Below are 19,904 nucleotides of genomic sequence, written 5' to 3'. Positions count from 1 at the left end.
GTTTGTGCAAGACCCGTGAAAAAGCAGTTCTCAGCATTTGGTTTCATAGCCTCAAGTCCTGTCTGAAATATGCAATTATATTACTGGATACTCTCTGCAGAAATGTTTGCTCCCTCTTCTAGTGGATATCTTGCCCCTGCAGTGTCCCTGTGACATGGCAAGAGGCACATGAACAGTGGAGAACACAGAGAGAAGACACTGCAGTGGGAAGAGGTGATGAAAATGTGTGTGAATGGATGGAGAGGCAGTCAAGGCTGTGCTGGCAATAGCTGCCTGGGTGGTTTGGTGATGGGTTTGAAGGGGGTTGATGGATGGATGGATGGATGGATGGATGGATGGATGGATGGATGGACGGACGGACGGACGGACGGAAAGCATTAAACAGCTGCAGGAAAGTGCAATGAGAGATAAGCAAGCCAACTGTGAAACAAAGTTATCTCTGATAGCTTTGTTTCCCTGATTACAAAATCTGAACAGAAAATGACGCTGACAAAATTAAAACATTGGTAATGAGCTGAGATTGACATGGAAACACATGTCAGCCTCAGATGCCCTTACCTCTGCTTGGCCGAAGTCCTTAGGCACAAGAGACAGAGGGAGAGGGAATCACACTCCTGCCTGAATACTGCACATGCGGAAGAAGCTGTCTGTTTTTATAAATACCCATGTGGAATCTCAGCAGCAGTGGGAGTCACCTGGGACCTACTACAGGGGCTGAGGCCATAAAATGCAGTCCAGGATGGTGATGGTACTCCCTTAAGTACCTCGGGCTGCTACCACCTGAGGAGCAGCACAGGGATAAATGCTGCAAGAGCAAACACAAGGATCCTAATTGCTTAGGAAATGCTGGTCAAAACAATAACTTATAATAAAAAAGCTATTTTTTCACTATTTTTTCTTCCTATTTAAGATGACTTTTTAAAACCCTAAACATTGAAAAAAGTCATTTATTTGCCCCAAGTGTAAGTGTGGCTCTAGGGTGAAACTGCTGCTCTGCACCTGCCAACCAGGTCTGGTTGGCAGACCAGATAGGGGCATGACTCTCTGGGAACACTGCTTAGATTTCTTCACTGAATTTGGGGTAAAAGAGGGCATCTTTAGATTTTCGTTCCCCTGGAAAAACGTACGCATACCTGCCAAGACTTTTAGTGCAAATATGGTGTCTCATTCTTCTTTCTTTCTTGAGAAAGTCCTTTCACGGTTTCTTCTCTCCAATGCTGTCAGACACTGAAAAATTCATGTACGTAAAATGAAAAATATTAACAAAATAAACAGAAACTTCCCTAATAAAACTGTTGCAAATTGAACCATTCCCTTCTGTGGAAGAAGGTTGTTCCTTGGAAGAATCTGTGGGATAGAGATGGGGCAAAGCAGGAGCAAGAGCTGTTTGGTAGGGTGTTTGGGACACAACCAGGCAGCACGTGGCTGCTTTATGGAGAATGTGGTACGAGTGCACATCTGCAAAAGGTCTCCATCCAAGGAGGTGCTCCACAGCCCTGCCATGAGGCCAGGCAGTATCCAGGAGATTCTTGTCCCATCTGCACGTTCTCAGGTAGCAGAGGATTGTGCTGTGTGGTGAGATGGGGCTGCACTTCCTGGGGACTGGGCTTTCCTCATCTCATTCTCATGTCTCTGCTGCATGGACAAAGGAGGTGCTTCTCCAGCCCCTGTCAGCTGCTCAAGTTTGATGGTGTGGGGACATCAAAATCACATTAACTTCCCAGTGTTTTTTCACTGCATAGTGAATATGTGTCCCTAGTGCAGGAGTTCTTCATTTCTGTGGGGTGGAGCACAGGGGCCTTTCTGCACAACAGCAGTTACATAGCCTGGACAAATGCTAATAGGCTGCCAAAAGGAGTAGAAGTTAAAAACAAAATAATAATAATAATAACAACAAAAACATTAAAGAATTAAAAAAAAAATAGTTTGTGAGTTTGCTTTTTACCAGCTACTAAAAACCTGTGCCCTTCTGGCCCTAGGAATCCTTGGGATATGGAAGAGAAACTCCTGCTTCATCATCTCAGAAGCTTTATCCACATCAGTTCAGGTCTGGAATGGAAAATGAGCATGTGTCTAATTCTCTTACAGAAGAGAATTTGGGCTGGAAGGGCACTGAACAGAGGTGGGAGGAGAGAGGGTAGAAAAAAAAAAAAAAGGAAAGATGAGGCAGAGCAGCCAAGATAAGTCATTCTGGAGTTTCAAACCTTCATTTCTCCAAAGTTACCAAGGGAATCGATCAAAAATCTCTTCATATATAAATCATATTTCTCAAATATCAGATTTTGCTGGTGATACAGGAAAAAAAGTTGTGGTCCTGCTTCCAGCCAGCCCTTGCACAACCTGGCAGCAAAGCCAGCCTGCTCCCTCCAGACTCACCCACAGCACTTGCTGGGGGCCCCATCGATTCCAGCCCTCTCCTATGGGCTGGGCACTCTGAAAACAATCCCCCTTGATTTACAGACAGATATTCTCTGCCATAATATCTCTGTGCCAAAAATTCAGTGTACAAAACTAGCAGAAACAGCTTCTGCAGGAGCACAGAGCCATCAGGTAGCTCGGGTGTTCCCGTGCTGTTGCTTAGAGAGAACAACATCTTTATTTACTACTCAAAAGCAATAAGCATCTTTTGCAAAATAAGAACGAGTACTTCACCATTCATCCTCGTTTCAAGTTGTGTGGGAAAACACAACAAATATGCCACAGGGATGGCTGAATTTTGTTAAGATTATATTCAAATCTTGACAGCTGTGAGACCTGTCTGCTGAAATGCTCTGTTATGCTAATGCTCCTGACAGAGAATTCCCTCCGGAGGCATAAAATCGTGCTTCACTATATATATAACCCCAGCAGGGGCAGCATAGAGTCACTTTAAGAGTATTTTTGGCTTATGCCAAAAGATAATTTTTTTTCCCTGCTCCTGTTATAGTGGTGAGTGTAGGCATCATAACAGATAAACATAATTATACCTGATAATCCTCTGCTGATAGTCCTCTGGTATCCTGCTCCGTAGACTGACACAAACTTTGAATAAGGATTCCATAAAATGCTCTGGTGTTTGATTAGTTTCATATATCTTCAAGCACAAATTTGTAGGAGTTTATTACAAGTATACAAGCAATATGTCACAGCTGTTAGCAGGAATATCCCTGTAGATAAAAAACAAATGCTTCTCTCATAAGCATAAAACCCACCACCACCACATTTTTCATTGCAGTGACTCTATTAATTATCCTAGCATGGATATTTGACTAATTATTTCCCTTAGAACCTGAAAAAACTGCACATGAGATCTATTATGAGCTAAATAAGAAGCTTTATCTTCCATCCACCCATGTGCAAACCTGTGTGACCTTTTTTCACAGTGGGTCTGCAGGAGGGCAGCTCCAGGAGAGGTGACATCTTCTGATGGCTGAGGAAAAGCAGAGATTGCAACCTCTGTTCAGAACTGTTTTCTGATTTATATAGTTTAACATTATTTCCTAATCCCTTTTCCAACCAATTTTAACATTCCTCTCATGCAATCTATTCAGTTGTTAATCTGTGCTGTCATTGTGGAAATTCCCTCACTTTCTGTCCAAAGCAACATGGTGTGCCCATTCATCAAAGGTCTGCAGTGCTGTCTCAGGTTTGAGGGAAGCTGCTATGATAGAGGAGAACAATCCATCAACCTGCTGGTGAGGACAAGAAGAATTTCCCATCAATTCAGTGCTGCATGGTGTAATTCTTAGGGATTCGGGGGTTTTCCATCACTTAAAACAAGACTTGTACCAAATCTGGGCTGTGCAGATTGCTGTTCCTGTGGTCCTAGGAGGCTCATGTAGATTAAGCTATGCCCTGCATGGCTCAGCTCCTCCTTACCTGCTCCCTCGCCTTCCTGGGGTCAGCAGCACTCTTTGCCATGTCCCTGGAGAGGCCGATGGCTGACAGCCCTCTGCCCCCACTGACCCACCTCCCGTGCGTTCATCCCTCCATGACCTGGCTGCCCTCCACAGAGCACTCAGCAGCATCGATGCTTGTCTTGTCCGTCCTGCACAGTTTTGGGAAAGAGGTACCCTCATCTTTCACACTGTGATGAGCAACACCTACATCCTCCACCCACTCCTCGTGAATCCTGTCCTTTACAGCATCTGGACAAAACAGATTTGCAAAGGCACCTTCAGCTCATTTCTTTATGGAACCCTTCAAAGCAATCCAGAGGTGAGAAAAGGGAAGCAAGCATCCTGCACACTCCAAGTGCAGAACCACAGGACAATGCAAGTGGGGAGGGTCTCTGGGGGTCTCTGGTCCAGTCTCTGGGCCAGTTCAGGGCTCAGACCAGGGTGGTGCAGAGCCCATGCTGCCACAGAGGCATGTTATTGTCTGCACAGAAATCTGCAGGTCAAGTGCAGAGGAGAAGCCTGCTGAATCCAGGTGATGGTAAGTCATGCCTTTGAGAGATAATGACCCAAACCAACCATATCCTCCCTGCTAATTCCAGAAATGTCTATCACAGCCATGACTCAGCTGTGTTAGAATCTGTGAACAACTCTGGGTATCAGCCCCTGTATTCAAGGAGTTTCCAGTCTTGGTTTAAGGCAAGATGTAGGAGTGAGATAAACAGAGCCCTGGACACTTTTATTTTTTTTTTCCCCACTTTGGGTAACAAAATAGCTTATGAAAATTGATCTTTTCGCCCTCATCCCAATGAGCAAACCACCTAGCCTGACCCACAGTCCAGCTCCAAACACCACGGGGGGCCCAGTGGATGGGGGAAGGAGAGCCAGGCAAAGCCTGGGCACCCTTCATGCAGTGGGTTTTGTTTGCAGGGTGCTGGTGGGGACTGAACTCCCTCCATCTGGAGAGGGGACTGGGAGCCCCTGGGAATGAGTGTCTGCCTTGTGCCTTGGCATTACAAATCCCCTGTGGGGGACCAGTGTCTCCTGTGGGGACAGACAACATGAGCCTCCCAGCAGTCTGAGTCCAGAGGTTTCCCCACTTGCATTGCACCATCTGCTCCGCAGGGGGGTGGCAAATTCCAGCCAGGGGGAGCAGGCAAGGCAGCACCAGTACCCCAAAAAGGGGACAGCAGGTGCTGAACAGCCACAGCTCGGCTGGGAGCTGTGTGCTCCATGTGGCTTCACCTCATTTCCCACGAACCTGGTGTCGGGAGAACAGGCACGGATTCCTTGCAATCCCCAGATATTCCTGCAGCCCTCTCTGACACACTGCCAGTGCCAGGGCCCCTTGCCAGCAGTGGGTTTTCCCCTCCCAGCCCATGTGCACTGGCAGGGCGCGCACATCAGGGTGCACTCCAGAGTTATGGAAACGCGTCTGCAGCAGCCCTGAGCTGCAAGAAGCACACCCCCGCGGCAGCCGTGCGTTTGGCAGCCCTCCCAGCACAGACAGGCAGACTGCAGACATTTGAGGTGTTTATTGGGGGTTACAGCCGGCTGGCACCCAGGGGTGCTGGGTGCAGCGGGGTCCTTCCCCGGCCGGTGCCGGCAGGCTCAGTGGTACTTGCGGGCCAGCGCGTGAGCCACGACGCTGACCAGCTTTTGCCAGGCAAACTGGCAAGCGGGGGTGAAATCCCTGGCGAAGTGGGTGGCCAGGACGATGATCAGGATGTCTCCGAGGAGCTGGAGGAGAAAGTGGAGGACAGGCAGGGTTAGTGCTGCTTGAATCGCAGCGGGCCATGGAGCATCCCCACACCAGCCCAGGGGTCTCGTCTGACTTCTCCCCGAGGCTGAAGCCCCCCTGCAAGGTCAGCCGCTGCTGCACGCCCCCTCTTCCCACCCTGAACAGCCTCTGGGCTGTGTGGTGTGGCTCAGTGCCTGCTCCCTGGGGCTGCAGGGACAAAATTCTGTCTTTTCCACAAAAAAAAATCTGGGTTTGGAGAAAGAAATTGCTTCATTCTAAAAAGAAAAGGGAGGTGGGTGGGGAAAAAGCCCTGAAACTGTTTTCCTCCTGCCTTGGGATGCTAAAGCAGCTTGGCCTGACACCCACCCTGCCAAGTGCTGCTTGTATTTTTTTTTTCTTTACATGTAAATGAATAAATTAATCTATTTTTATTTATAAGTGTTAGGGGAGGAGAGAGTGCCCATCCCAATCGGAGCCCATGCTGGACAAGCCAGAGATCTGCTCTATTATTTTAGGGCAGATTAGCTGCTTATCTTGCTATAGGACCTACGATTTCCTTAAACACTCTGTTCAGCATCTCTCCGCCTCTAATTCCACCACCTATACTGCACCTTCCTTTGGGTTTGCTTTTTTATATCCTCAGCCCAAGTGCTTCCTTTAGGTTACAATCTCTCAATCCTTTATCCTCCCCATTCCTGCACTGACACAAAAAATGGGACTATTGCGCCTGAAAGTCACCCACTGTCTTGCAAACAGTTCAACACGTGTTGTCTTGCTTGGACACTACGCGGGGACTCTGCCTTCACCAGCCACAGAACGTAACCCAGGCAGCATTGTGGGGAGCAATTCTCCCCAGCCTTGAACCAAAGCACCATGCAGGGAAGGGTTCAGGCTGCAAACACATCTCACCCTGAAGTTTTCGGGGTCCACGTGCAGCTTCTCACAGTGCAGCTCGGACAGCTTGGCGTAGGTGTTCTTGATGTTGTCCAGGTTCTTCACGGCTTCCCCAAAGGAGCTGAGCACCTTCCTGCCATGAGCACGGACCTTGGGGTTACCGATGATGGCAGTGGGGCTGGACAGGTTCCCGAAGGAAGAGAAGAACCTCTGGGTCCAGGGGTAGACGATCAGCAGCCTGCAGAGAGAACAGGAGACATGAGCACACACATACACCCTCCGTGAGCTGTGCCTGCAGTGGTTTCTCCATGCAGATGCAGCCGAGCCGATGCCCAGGAGCCGAACCTACCTGGCCAGAGCCTCAGCTCCACATTCCTCCACGTTGACCTTGCTCCAGATGCTGGTGATGAGCTGCTTCTCCTCAGCTGTCCAGTGCACCATGGTGTCGGGCGGAGGGTAGCGTGTGGCTGCAGGAGGACACGGACCTTGTAGCGGAGCTGCAGACCCCTGGGGGCTTTTATCCGCTACCGGCAGCTCCTCCCCACCCCGCGCTGTGGGGCCATTGGCTGGGGATGGGTGGGGGTCCGCGCTGGAGGGGAGCAGGAGGGGACAGCCAGGGTGTGGCACACGGAGAAGGGGCCTCGGGTTATCCCCAGTGCAAGGGCTTTATCCCTTCCCCCCCCTGCTGTCAGGTCACCGGTTCCCATCCCAGATCTGGGCCCTTTTGCAGAAAAAGGGCTGCACAAGTCACTGCGCAGGAGTCCATCTCCATTTAAAACATGTGCATGGGACTCATGGAGCACAAGCTTTGTGCTTTGCCAGTATTGGCCTCTGTCCTGCCTTAGTTTTCATCAGCCAAACGAAGAATGCCCCTGCCAAAACGCAGCCAGTATCAGAGCAGCCCCCCAGCAGGAGTAGGGATGCCTGCACTGCAGGACTCCAGTCCCTGCACTCCACCAGGAGTGCTGGAGCTGCTCGGAGGGCTCGGGGGGTGCTGGGGCTTTGCAGCTGAAATCTGCTTTAACCCCACTGTCCTCCTCCTGTAGCAGAACTCAACCTTTCAGTTTTAGCTTTCCTGTTGGAGCTGGTAGAAGCTCACCCCCGTGCTCTCCCCTCGGCTGTAAGGCGACCAGCCAGGTACTATGTGGTGGTGCAGGGAGCAGAGATCAAACAGGATTTTTATTTTCAGCCGAGTTCTGTTTTAGTTCTCGCCCATAAAGATCAGGTGAAATGTTCTCTGAACACCAGGTTTGCCACCAAGGGATCTGCCGCAGGCTCAAAAGGCAGCAAAAGTTCAGCTCAGGGATGCCCAGCCAGGGGCTTTCCCTTTGGATCCTGCCCTGATGAGGCTGGTGTGCACCACATTTTCCTGCCAGTTCAGGAATTTGGATTTCATGAGCATTGTTCCCTTGTGACACCCTTGAGCACTAGGGGTGATGCACCCTCCCCAGGAGCAATGCCCCTCCACTGGGGGGCTCTCCTGATTTGCTTTCTGGGCAAAACCCCCAAAAGCAGAGTCTCTGCTGAAAGTACAGGGTCTGTGAGCCTGGTCCCAAGGCACCTGGAACAATCTGCCCCCTTCCTGCTGTTTTTCATGGGATGTGGATTGTGCTAAGGGATCTGTCTGGTGGGGGCACCGGGACCAGAGAGTGAAGCCACCGGTGGTCACTGTCCCTGTGCTGCCGTGTGGCTGCATGCAGGGATGGGGACCCCAGGTAGGGGACCCCAGCAGCAGGAGGTGTCCCCCTTTGCTCTCCTGCAGTGTCCAGCCTGGGGCCCCAGTGGCTCATGTCCAGCCCCAGACACCGCGTGTGCCAGGCAGGAGGAGACCTACTTGTGGAAACAACTCAGTCATTTCTTCCTGGAGTCTGAAGAATCATGTTTGTATGAATGTCTGTGAAAATCTACTGTGACATTTGTGAAAAAAATCACGAGTGTTTTTTTTTGTTTGTTTTTGTTTTTGTGTCACCTGAACAAGGCACATACTCTTTGCCTCCCCAGACACCCTGCAAGGAAGTTTGCACTTTTTGACTAAATACAAGAATCTCCTCATGCTCTCAGTGTAAGCCCTGGCACCAGCAACAACACTCCCCTTTGTCAGAGCAGTGTGTATGAGAAGGGGATTTATGGTCACCGAGGGCTTTGAAACCCACCGGGTCAGGGGCAGGAGAGGGGGATGAAGCCATGAGGAAGTAGGGCACGGTGCAGACGGGGTGTCAGAGATGCAGGGATATACAGCTATGGGCTCTTTTTCCCCTTTTAAAAGCAATCGCATCCTTCCAGCTAGTGGGTGCTTTTGCTGCCTCCTGCTCAGCTCCAGCAGGACGGACAGTGCTTCCCGTGCAAAGAACAATCTCTACCCTGGATTCCTGCTCTGCGCACGCTTAAACACTCAAACGGCTTTGCACATACAAGGCATCGATTGATTTTCACTAACAGAAAATTATTAATAGTCCCCACTATCCACTACTAGCAGGATTCTCCACCCTCAGCCCCCACCCACATGGCAGAATGGGCAGCATGGGGTGAAAAAGAAGTGCATAAACAAGGTCTGGACAGGTCTTGATAGCAAAATGTTTATCTCAAACCTGTCCCCACCCAGCTGGCTGCTAGGCCAGTATGAGTCAGCTCATTTCTGGTAGGCTTTATGCCAGAAATGGGCTGGGGAGGATTAAAGTCTTCATTTTGTTTAGCCTCCCTAAAAAAATACTGTTCCTCTGCATTCCCCTGGGCTCGTGAGAAACCCCCCTGGTTTCACAGTGAACTACAGACATCTCCCCCAGTGCAACCTCCCCAGCGGACAAGCCCAGGCCAGCAGGGCTGTGCCCACCCAGAATGCAGGTTTCTAAGTCTGATTTCCAGAGGCAGACCCCACACAACCACCCAGAAGACCACCGAGAGCCAAGGGAGCCAGCACGTCCCAACACCCAAGCCCTGCCCTGCCCCCGAGCCCCCAGCCCCGTCCTGCAGGCGCCCAGGCCCCCAGCCCCCAGCCCCTTCAGCCACCCAGGGACACACAGACAGAGGGGCCTTCACAGGATGAGCTTTATTGGGCTGTTACAAGCTGACGGCTCCAGAGCATTTCCACGGGTGCATGACATGAGCTGGAGGATGTTCTGGGAGCGTTGCTGCCAGCGCTTTAGTGGTACTTGCGGGCCAGAGCGTGGGCCACCACGCGGACCAGCTTCTGCCAGGCGGCCTGGCAGTCAGGAGTGAAATCCTTGGCGAAGTGGGCGGCCAGGACGATGATGAGGATGTCACCCAGGAGCTGTGGGAACATGAGCACCCTTGGTTAACAGTGCCCGGGAGACTGCCGATCCCCACACCAACACTTGCACCAGCCCCAGGGAAACCTACAGGCGTTTGTAGGCTTAAAAATCTCCCCGCAAACTGAAGTCCTTTTAAAGACATATCTTAAACTCATTAATCCTCCTGTTCAGTCTAAATCGCAGAATATACAACATACGAAATGCACCAGCCCCTGTTTAGTCTGGGCCACTGACTCCAAAGCTTTTCATCTCAGCCACTGATCCCAGGCCATATTTCTTCCCTTTCCTACTGGTATGGGATGAGTAACCAAAAATTCTCCAACAATTCTGTTGATTATTTTTTTCTCCCTTCTGTCTTCATTTGGGAGTTCTCCCGAGCAGGAGGCAGAGCTCAGCGTCTGCTGAGCAGCAGGGAGCTGGCACGTGCAAAGCACCCTGGCACCAAGGGCAAGCTCCCACTGGCATGGGGGGATCCCAGCCAGCCCCAGTGACAAGTGCCGGGTTTCCTACCCCACTGGGAGACTCTCATCTGCAGAGATGCGGGAACAAAACTTCTCTCTCCCTCTATGCCCCACTCCTCTTTGGCTGTTGGCATCTAGCCACTGTCTCTTGCTCATCACTCATCTCTCCTTTCTCCTCCATGCAAGGTTTCACTCTTGCTCCTTTGCTTTCCCCTTAGCTCAGACCTCTTCCTGCTCCAACAACTGCTTTCACTTTACGCTCCCCCTCCCTTTCTGCACTGCAGCCACCTCCTCACTGCCTTTCCTGCCCCCTTGTATCCTTGCTTTCACCCTCCCTATGGCCCCTTCAGCCCCTTTGGTCCTTTCCCCCCAAGCTCCATGTAGGTCCCTTCCCTGCCTCTCCTCCCGGTTCTGCCCCTCATCTCGACCACCAGCTTCTCTTCCTCCAGCACTGGCATAACTACAGGGAGTCCCCACCTGTGGGACTGGGGCCATAGCTTGGGGGCACGGGGAGAAACTCCCCACGGAGATGCATGGGGATGGGTGCCCTGGCCAGGAGTGTGGCTCACCCTGAAGTTCTCGGGGTCCACGTGCAGCTTGTCGCAGTGCAGCTCGGACAGCTGGGCGAAGGTGTTCTTGATGTTGTCCAGGTTCTTCACGGCATCTCCGAAGGAGGTGAGCACTTTCTTGCCATGGGCGCGGACCATGGGGTTGCCAAGGATGGCGGTGGGGCTGGACAGGTTGCCGAAGGAAGAGAAGAACCTCTGGGTCCAGGGGTAGACGATCAGCAGCCTGCAGAGAGAAGGGGGGAGAAGCGTGCACACCCCGTTAATGCTCCCTCCTGTGACTGCAGCAGTTTCTCCATGCAGATGCAGCCGAGCCGATGCCCGGGAGCCGAACCTACCTGGCCAGGGCCTCAGCACCACAGTCGGCCACATTGACCTTGCCCCAGAGGCCGGTGATGAGCTGCTTCTCCTCGGCTGTCCAGTGCACCATGGTGTCGGGCGGAGGGTAGCGTGTGGCTGCAGGTACGGAGGAGGTCTCGGCTCTTGCTCCCGCGGGGATCGCACGCTGGCGAGCGGCTGTCCCGACCCCACTTTTATACGCTCCGCAGGGCCCCTCCTCTTCCCCCTGCACCCCTCCATTGGCTGGGTCCCGGGAGGGGCCCCCCCAGCCCTGGCACCCCAAGGGAGGGGACGCGGTGTCAGGGTGGGGCCCCAGGGCACGGTGCCCAGATCCGCCACCACCCTGCCCCCCGTCTTTGATTTCCAGCGCTGCAGCTCCCTGCAGGAGGGCAGTATTTATCTCCACGCAAAGTCTGAGATCAGCACCATGCGAGTCCCCCCGAAGCCCTGGGAGGAAGGTGTGTGCCAGGCTCGGTGTCCCTTGGATGGTGCAACCACAGTGGTGTGTGCCACGGCAAGGCAGAAGAGCAGGACCTGGGGCTGCTGGGTCCTGGCTCTGAAGGTACCAGCTCTGTGCAAGCAGTTTGTCCTCTTCTTGCAGGGCCTAATATCCTTGGGTTCTCCTTGTTCTTTTCAATCTGTTCTTAGCAATCGGCTATTTATCATTTTGCTAGCGTTAGGGTAGCAATAAGGGAATCACAGGCAGTTGGTTGCAGAAGCTCCTGCCTCAAAGAGCCTTCTAGCAGAGGCCAAGTATGGCAGCATGGAAGGGAAGGAATGTAATGCAGTGCCCAGGAACTGCCTGCACAATGTTGGCTTGCAGAGGTGGCCCTGGGTGAGGTGAGGGAGACTGGGTGTACTGCTGGCAGTGCAGATCTGCAGCAGCAGGCAGCGGTAAACCCATGAGTTCTGGGAGAAGCAGTGGGGTCCCCTCGGACTGCTCCCAGCAAACAGGAGCTGGAGGAGGTGGGATGGGGGCAGGATCTGGGGCTGGACCTCATCCAGCCAGAGCTGGTAGCTCAAAGGAACACCAGCTGGCCCAGGGTGGCTGCATGACCATGGAGCAATGCCTTTATGTTGGCCATGGGCAACGTCTGCCACTGTTAGCTGCTGCACCAGTTCTGCTCTGTATGCTTGCTTTGGAAGGTGTTTGGTCAAAGGACCCTGCTCCAGACAACCCCCAGCCCTCCATGCTGAAAAGTGCAATGTTTTCAGCAAACCTGCTCCACAGCCATGCCTGCTGCCTTCTCTCTGATAAAGGGGTGGGAGGGCGCAGGCAGAGGAGTTCACTGCACCGAAACTGCAGGCGTGTCCCTGAGATGCTTGCCATGCTGTGGGGATGCTGTGACTCTCACCACCAGGCTGAAAGGGGGACAGGAGAGCAACGAGGGACATGACCCTCTGCATGGCATGGAGACTTCAGGGAACTTTCTTTTCCTTGTGAAAAATTACATGTAGCAGCCATTGAAACCAAGTACTCTGTCCTTCCTGTACATGAAATTAACTCTTTTGTCACAGTTTTTTTCCATAATAGATATTTGTGAATGTTACAGTCTACCTTTAGTAATCCGAGAATGATAATAATTTAAACAAGGACCAAAAAAATAATATGCTTCCTTCTGTGAAAGAAGCTACAAGCAGACCTAATCTCACTGGCATTTCTCCCATTGCACATTTTTGTGCAAAGATTTGTTGCACTTTATCTGTGAAAGGCTTAAAACGTGAAACCCAGTGCTGTTGCCTGATGTCTCAATAAACCATCAGCTTTATTGTATGTGTTTAGTAGTGTCTTTATGTGTTCTAGTCTTGAATGTTTTCCTGGGTTCTCCAGCTTAGACAAGTCTCACTAGCATGAATTCATAGGAACAAGGCATGGCTTGTGGTACCCCATGCGTGTCAGCACCTCATTCCTGTTCCCAGCACCCTGCCGTGGTTCCCCCTCCCATTCCCACAGAGAGGCAGACGCCCTGTGTGATGAAGCAGTAGGTGTTTATTTGGCAGTTACAGACCAGCAGCCCCAGAGGATGCTTCCCCGTGATCTGGGAGCATCTCCTGGTGCAAATGGTTGCAGGAAGCTCAGTGGTACTCATGAGCCAGAGCATGGGCCACCACACGGACCATCTTCTGCCAGGCAGACTGGCAGGCTGGGGTGAAATCCTTGCCAAAGTGTGAAGCCAGGACGATGATGAGGATGTCACCGAGGAGCTGGTGGTGGAGGGAGGAGAAGCTGTCAGCCCGGGGTTCTGCCCCACCGCCCGCCCAGCACTCAGGACACACCACCTGGGCTGCGGCAGTGGTCACAATGCACCGATCGAGGATCCATCGCAAGGCAAGGAGCTGATTTATCACAGCCCCATGCAGAGCACCATGCCCACATCTCTGGCCCTGACCAGGATGCCTGAGTATGCTGGGTCCCCCTCCCCAGACACCTTCCCTACACCTGCTGTGCTAGTGTCCTTGCTCTGGCTGGGCTTATTCTCTCCTTTCACTTCCCTCCCTCTCCTTGCTTTTCCTTGGCTCAGATCCCTTCCTTCTGCTGAAATGGCTGTGTTTATTTTCTGTCTTGGAGTAGCTATTCCCTCGTGCCCAGGCTTATCTCTTTCCTTCAATCCTGCCTCAGTTTCTTCTCTTCTGGTCTCTGGGTGCTCCAAGCTCATGTTGCTTCCTCCCTGCTCACTCCGCAGCCTGCACGTATTTGACTGCATTTCATGCCCATGCACCTCACCTGCTTGGGTCCCTCCTCTCTCATATCTCAGCCCCAGAACTCCTGCCTGTTATCCTCAAATATGCCTGTGCACTCCTCCCTCCACTGCCCCTGCCCTCAGCAGGTGCCTATGTTCAGGCAGCCCCAAGGATTTGCTTCTGGCTCTCACTGGCTGCCAGACCCCCAGAGCCCTCTCCAGGGGACAGAAACCTCTGTTCCACTGAGGCTGGGGTCTGAGCACAGCTCACCCTGAAGTTCTCGGGGTCCACGTGCAGCTTGTCGCAGTGAAGTTTGCTCAGCTGAGCAAAACACTTCTTGATGTTGTCCAGGTTCTTCACGGCATCTCCGAAGGAGGTGAGCACTTTCTTGCCATGGGCGCGGACCATGGGGTTGCCAATGATGGCAGTGGGGCTGGACAGGTTGCCGAAGGAAGAGAAGAACCTCTGGGTCCAGGGGTAGACAATCAGCAGCCTGCAGAGAGAAGGGGGAAGACGATTGCACACAGACACTGTTAATGTTCCCTCTGATGAGCTGGGCTGATGCCCGGGAGCCGTTCCTACCTGGCCAGGGCCTCAGCACCACAATCAGCCACATTGACCTTGCCCCAGAGGCCGGTGATGAGCTGCTTCTCCTCGGCTGTCCAGTGCACCATGGTGCTGAGCAAAAGGGCTTGCTTGAGACTTCTCTGAACAATTACTAGGAAGTGGAGTCAAAGTCTGCTTCAGGGATTTTTATACACTAGTAACAGCTTGTCCTAATCTCAGTTGACATTGCCATTGGTTAGGGCTGGGGAGGGAGCTGGGCTGCGCTAAGAAAGATAGCAATTTTGGATCCTGTCCAGGGGGAAAAGAGGCCCTTTCCCCCCTCTGTCTTTGAGTGGACAAGCTGCATCTTGCACCCATGAGCTTGTAGACGCAGCCCCGAGCGCAGGTGGAGCTCCTCCACGGCCATGGGTTACCAGTGCTGCAGCAGGAGCCGGAGACCTGAAGGTGCAGAGGAGATCCAACGGGACAGGCAGCGACATTCAAAGAGCTTTCAGTCTCTGTCTTGGCCTTGCTTTCAGACTCCTGATGGTGCACTGTGCTGCTGGAATCCATCCTGAACAGCTCGAGGCACATCAGCCCCTGCTTGAAGGATCGGAGGCTTTCTGGGAAATGGGAGCACAATGATTACTCCCAAATGTAGGCCTTGTGCCTTAAATGCAAGATCCTCCTTTCTTCTCAGTCCTAACAAAGAGCTTCACAGCTGTTGTCCATTGCTTTTACCCACTGCAGTTGTCCACAGCCGTTGTCTGTGCTGTTCTGCTGTTGACCATCTCGAGCACAAGTTCCTTGTCAGAGAAAATGAACCCACCTGGAAAGCGTGATTCTGAGCGGGCCTCAAGAGCCGGGTGTGAGCCCTAGCCTTCATCCCGTGAGCAGTGTGAGCCAGACCCACCACCCACAAGGACAGTCAGTCCCACCCCACACCGGTGGGAAGCTAGGGCCGGGCTGTGCTGTGCACAGTCTGATGCCAATTTCCTCTGCCTGCCCTCCAGGAAGCGGAAAATACAACATCAACTTTATGTCAGATTTTAAATGCCTTGTTACTGCATGGCACTGATGACATTCCCTTCATCTAATGATTGGGTAGCTTTGGGGCACACTTCTGAGACTGCCAAAACTGGAAATGGGGTGTACACCATGTAAAAGTCTGAACTGAATAGGTAACCATGCTTTTTTTTTTTTCTTTTTTTTTTTTTCTTTTTTCTTTTTTTTTAGGCTTTTAGCAGAAATATGTGCTGAAACCTTGCCTGCATCACAAAAGTTGGATGGTTTGCTATATCAGACACCAGCACTGACAAAACCTTTGAGCCCCTCTGATAACTAGGATATCCCATATCCCCAAAGAAATACGATGTCCTGGCAAAGCAGCATTCCTGCTATTGGTAGAGCTGTCTCGATCAGATTGATTGTTCACATAAAATAACTTAGCCCTATGAAATAGCCTTGCAGGGATGCTCTCTCACTGCCTGCAGGCTGAAGTCTGTCCTCTTGTCTTCCCCTTGGCAGCAGTCTTTACAAATCTTGCCTCTTATCAGCCTGCTCCAAATTAAACTGTCAGTAAGTTCCTCCAGCCTTTCCTCTGGTCAACACCAGTCCTTTCGGCAGCTGGCACACCTTTGAAAGTTGTCACTTTTTTCCCACCCTCCTACTTGGCAGAGCATCTTGATCCAAGGTGCTTCGTACTAATAGATGAGGCCGTCAAAGAATAAGAAAAGTGCAAGTAGCATCATTTTGAGAACAGAGTCCTGATGTACTCTAGGCTATGAAATGAGGAGGCTGTAATGCCAAGACATCGCTCTGCAGACATGGCTCCAGATTCTTTATTAGCAGGGTGGGCTGGTGAATTAGTGGCACGCACCCTGTGATACCTCAGCACCAGACCAGCTCAGGTGCACCATCCCACAAGGGCAGTTTCAAATGCCCATCCAAGGTACAAGGTGAGCTGCTAAACCAAGAGATGAAGCAAAGGATGAGCAACTCCTGGGGCTTGCTGAGCTTTGCCTTACGTCTCTTTCTTTCCTCCTCCTTCAGCCCTGTCCCTTCCCAGCCCACGTGGCTCCTCACTCACTGCAGTGGGCAGCAGCATCTGTTGTGCTCCTGCTGGAGAATGTCTCTTCCTAGTGAGTGACTTCTTCAAAGCACTTTTCACATGATCTCCAGCATTAGATCTGCAGGGCAGTTATCGGCTGTTAGCTGAGAGAAGAAAAAGCATGAGATGGAACTCCCTGTTTCATCTCCTGACTTCCAAGGGCTTTTTAGTCGTAATTTGTCAGCCACAAAGACTTTTTAAGGAAACATGTTATGCACAATGACCTGGGCAGGCTCAGAGGCTGTGTGCACCCATTTACAGCCGTTGGGCACTGGTCCATATTGTCATCAGAGGCAAAAGCTCACAGCGAAGTGGACACAGCCTTGAAAGTGTATGTGAGAATGACAAGTATTTTCAGGCAGGACACTGCAAGCATTCTCTGTAAGCAGCACTGCGTGCCCAAGGTTTCTGCCAAACAGTGAGGCAACAGAGAAACACTTGACAAAAAGCAAAGGAAGAACAGCCCAGACAGTCCCTGCCCTATGCTTGGATTTTGGGGGTCTTCTTCAGGGATCCCTCCATGGCATACATTTCTATAGGACAGAGTTAATTTTAAATACATTTTAAAATCACCTGGTTTATGATTTGAGAGCAGAGGCCTGACAAGCAGTCAGTGTTTGCATGCTCAGAGCTGCCAGCCAGGGGATGTCTCTTGAGGGGGCAGTTCAGTGGCACAGACTGGGGGAGAGGGGGAGAAGAAATTGTCATGATGTGCCAAGTGGAGGCAGTTTCTGTAGCTGTCTCTGATGTGGGTGGAAGAGCCCCCTATGTGGTTCATCATCGCTTGGCCCCACACTGGGTCATGCCCACTTCCATGGACAGGAGCTGTCCCGTTTTGTACATAAAGTGTCCCACTAGCTGCAAAAGGCTCCAGGCCTTTATAAGGGAAGCAGAGGTTATTGGTCACTCTGATTGCAGCAGGCAGTGTCCCGCGCCAAGCTTTACCCGTGCCCTTATCAGCTGGAGCGGCAGATGTACCCAGCCTCTGGATCCAGGCCAGCCTCTTCTCTCTCCTTCAGAACACGCAATTTCTGAAGCCTAGAGCCAGTCTGCCTTGTGGGTGTCTTTGCTCCCACTTTATTTGCTGTGATCTTCCTTCCGCATCTGAACAGCCCTGTCAAGGCTCCTTCCATCCTGTGCCAGCAGCTCCTGGTCTCCCAGCTGAGGGCAGGACCTGGCTGCTTCCTCCTGGCGTGGACGCAGCAGGCAGCACGATGGGAATGTGAATTCGCCCTGCAGCAGCCAGCACTGCCTTGGCAGGGCTGGGGAGGGCTGGAACTGCTTCTAGGTGGCTTTGGGCTCCAAAAGCTCCTTGCATCGTACAGAGCTCCTGGGACTCGGGGAGCAGACAGGGCTCACTCAAATGGTGTAACAGAGGGCGAGGCAGAAGTGAGGTCCTGAACACAAGCCAACTGCCATAAACCCAGCAAAGGAGCAAGCTGATGGCTTGTTGTCACCAGGGCCTTTTGCGGCTCCTGGCGTCTGTCATGGGCAAGATTTAAACTGTCTATAGAATCACTGCCAAATGTAATAGCAAAAACAGTTTATTGAAGTAAAATATTGCAAAGGTGAGGTTTAACAAATGATGGCAAGGTTCAACTTATTACTTACTGCACAGAGTAATAATATATATATATAATAATAATTCAAAGTTTCCCATGGAAGATGTTAATTCCCTGTGGTACAAGTTATGCACGATACTGGTCACTTACCAAAGATTTGCAGTTGGTAAGGGACCTCTCAGCCTTGAAGAGTATCCTTGTGATGTGTGCCAGCTCAAAGGGGGATCACCGCTTTGCAGCCAGGTGCAGGGAGAACTCCAAAAAAGGCTCACCCAGACTGCCATGCTTATGAAATAATGTATTTGTTTTTTTTTTTGTCAGATTACGTAAGATGAAAAAGGTAAGCACATGACTCCTTGTGCCCACAACTTCTTTTGTTCCTCGATAAATTAGTCTTGGAAGCACCTACTGCTATTCAGGTGTTAATTGCACAGTGAATGTTCTGGTCTCCACGCTTATGAACGCCAAAGCACACCATGAAACCTGGTCCTGTGTGGGTTTCAAAGAACAGTTTGGAATTAACGAAGTTCATGACCTATTCAGGGTACAGGCCATTACTTCCTACAGATCCTAAACCAGACTGCTGCCAGTTTGCTCGAGGAGCTGAGTGCATCCACCAGAGCATCTCAGCACCGCGCTGCACTGCCGCTGCAGAAATGCCCTGAGCTCACGGCGAAGCACCAGCACTGCTCTTCCCCCTGCCACTGTGCTGCTGAACCTGGGCCTTCCTCCCCGGGGTAATGGTCTGTAGTGAATGCTGGCCTGCAAGGGTGCATTTGGTTCCCTGCTCTCCTGCCAGCTGATGGAAGGACTTTGGCAGGATAAGGCCAACCAGACCATCCCAGCCCTGGCTGCAGTGCACGGACAGGGAGCAGGACACACGAGGGCACTGCTGGTGCTGAACCCCTCCTGGGAGGGAGCTGCTTGGGTGAGAGGTTCCCACTGAGCCCAGCAGAGAATCAGGCCCCAGAGGAAGAGGGAAGCCATCAGAGTCTCTGCCCAACACAGGGTATGCGCTGCTGGCCCCTCAAGTGCAGGCAACCTTTTTTCTTTGGTGGCAACTACCGAAGGTCTGAACTTTAACTAGAGTGAACCAGGACACTGAGTACAGTCTTACCTCCTGAAATCACACTGACATGCCCATTTGCTGACTGAAGGGAGCATGACATGTAGGAAAGCTGGGCTGGTTTCTTTTTCCCCCCAGCCCAGGATGTGCTTGGCACTGCTGGCAGGGCTGGATCCACTGCCTCTCAGACTGGATGGCTGTCTGGCATAAGGTGGTCATGAGTGCAATTCCCTGCTTTATCTGCAGAAAAGCGGAATATTTGTTCCTAAATCTTGCAAAACAATGATTTCATCATTCTGAGACACAGACGTCTGTCCTTGTTGTTTTTTAAGTTACTCCTGAAAAAGCATTCCTGAAACTGATGTGTTTATGTTGAATCTTTCCGCTACAGTGAAAAATCATTGTTCGTTAAGCTAATCTGACATTAAAATGCTCTGATCAGTCCCATGTAAAAGCTGCCCTCAACCCCTCCTCTCCAGACCATCCACATCATCTTGCAGAGAGCGTATTCTGATCAAAATGCCCAAGGCTATTGGGAAGAGCATTTTCACTGCTGACATAGAAAATGCTTTTTATCATTTTCTTGAAGATACATTAGTACTACGAAAGCTCACATTTCTGTCTAAGCTGTCTTGAATGAATCTCTCCAAATTTATATCCTTGCACGCAGTGCAGGTGGAGAGGTTTAGGGCCAGAAGATTCCTGCTGGACCAGCAGCTTGGCTTTCTATGCAGAGTAGGTCAGAAAACCTCCCCAGCTATTTCAGCAAGCTTAGAGCGCTCGGTGGGCTAGG

General features: G+C 51.5%; 3 protein-coding genes across 3 annotated transcripts; all 3 read right to left on the bottom strand.

The window, feature by feature from the left end:
• Window positions 1-5,486: 5,486 nt before the first annotated feature.
• On the bottom strand, window positions 5,487-6,980 carry LOC311220497 (hemoglobin subunit epsilon; the record flags this gene model as incomplete). The annotated part of the gene is made up of 3 exons (XM_084304045.1): window positions 6,860-6,980; window positions 6,526-6,748; window positions 5,487-5,615 (listed from the first exon to the last, which is right to left on the bottom strand). The coding sequence occupies exons 1-3, from the start codon at window positions 6,949-6,951 to the stop codon at window positions 5,487-5,489; spliced, it is 444 nt and encodes a 147-aa protein (XP_084160171.1). The 5' UTR covers window positions 6,952-6,980.
• Window positions 6,981-9,537: 2,557 nt separating this feature from the next.
• On the bottom strand, window positions 9,538-11,331 carry LOC311220470 (hemoglobin subunit beta). The gene is made up of 3 exons (XM_084304013.1): window positions 11,145-11,331; window positions 10,810-11,032; window positions 9,538-9,778 (listed from the first exon to the last, which is right to left on the bottom strand). The coding sequence occupies exons 1-3, from the start codon at window positions 11,234-11,236 to the stop codon at window positions 9,650-9,652; spliced, it is 444 nt and encodes a 147-aa protein (XP_084160139.1). The 5' UTR covers window positions 11,237-11,331; the 3' UTR covers window positions 9,538-9,649.
• Window positions 11,332-13,123: 1,792 nt separating this feature from the next.
• LOC311220479 (hemoglobin subunit beta-like) lies at window positions 13,124-14,592 on the bottom strand. Its single transcript, XM_084304024.1, has 3 exons — window positions 14,410-14,592; window positions 14,098-14,320; window positions 13,124-13,350 (listed from the first exon to the last, which is right to left on the bottom strand). The coding sequence occupies exons 1-3, from the start codon at window positions 14,499-14,501 to the stop codon at window positions 13,222-13,224; spliced, it is 444 nt and encodes a 147-aa protein (XP_084160150.1). The 5' UTR covers window positions 14,502-14,592; the 3' UTR covers window positions 13,124-13,221.
• Window positions 14,593-19,904: the final 5,312 nt, after the last annotated feature.

The sequence above is a fragment of the Netta rufina genome (genome assembly GCF_964035555.1).
Source record: "Netta rufina genome assembly, chromosome: 1".
Classification (NCBI taxonomy): Eukaryota; Metazoa; Chordata; class Aves; order Anseriformes; family Anatidae; genus Netta; species Netta rufina.
The sequence above is the reverse complement of the archived record's forward strand: the minus strand, read 5'-3'. Positions and strand labels throughout refer to the sequence as shown.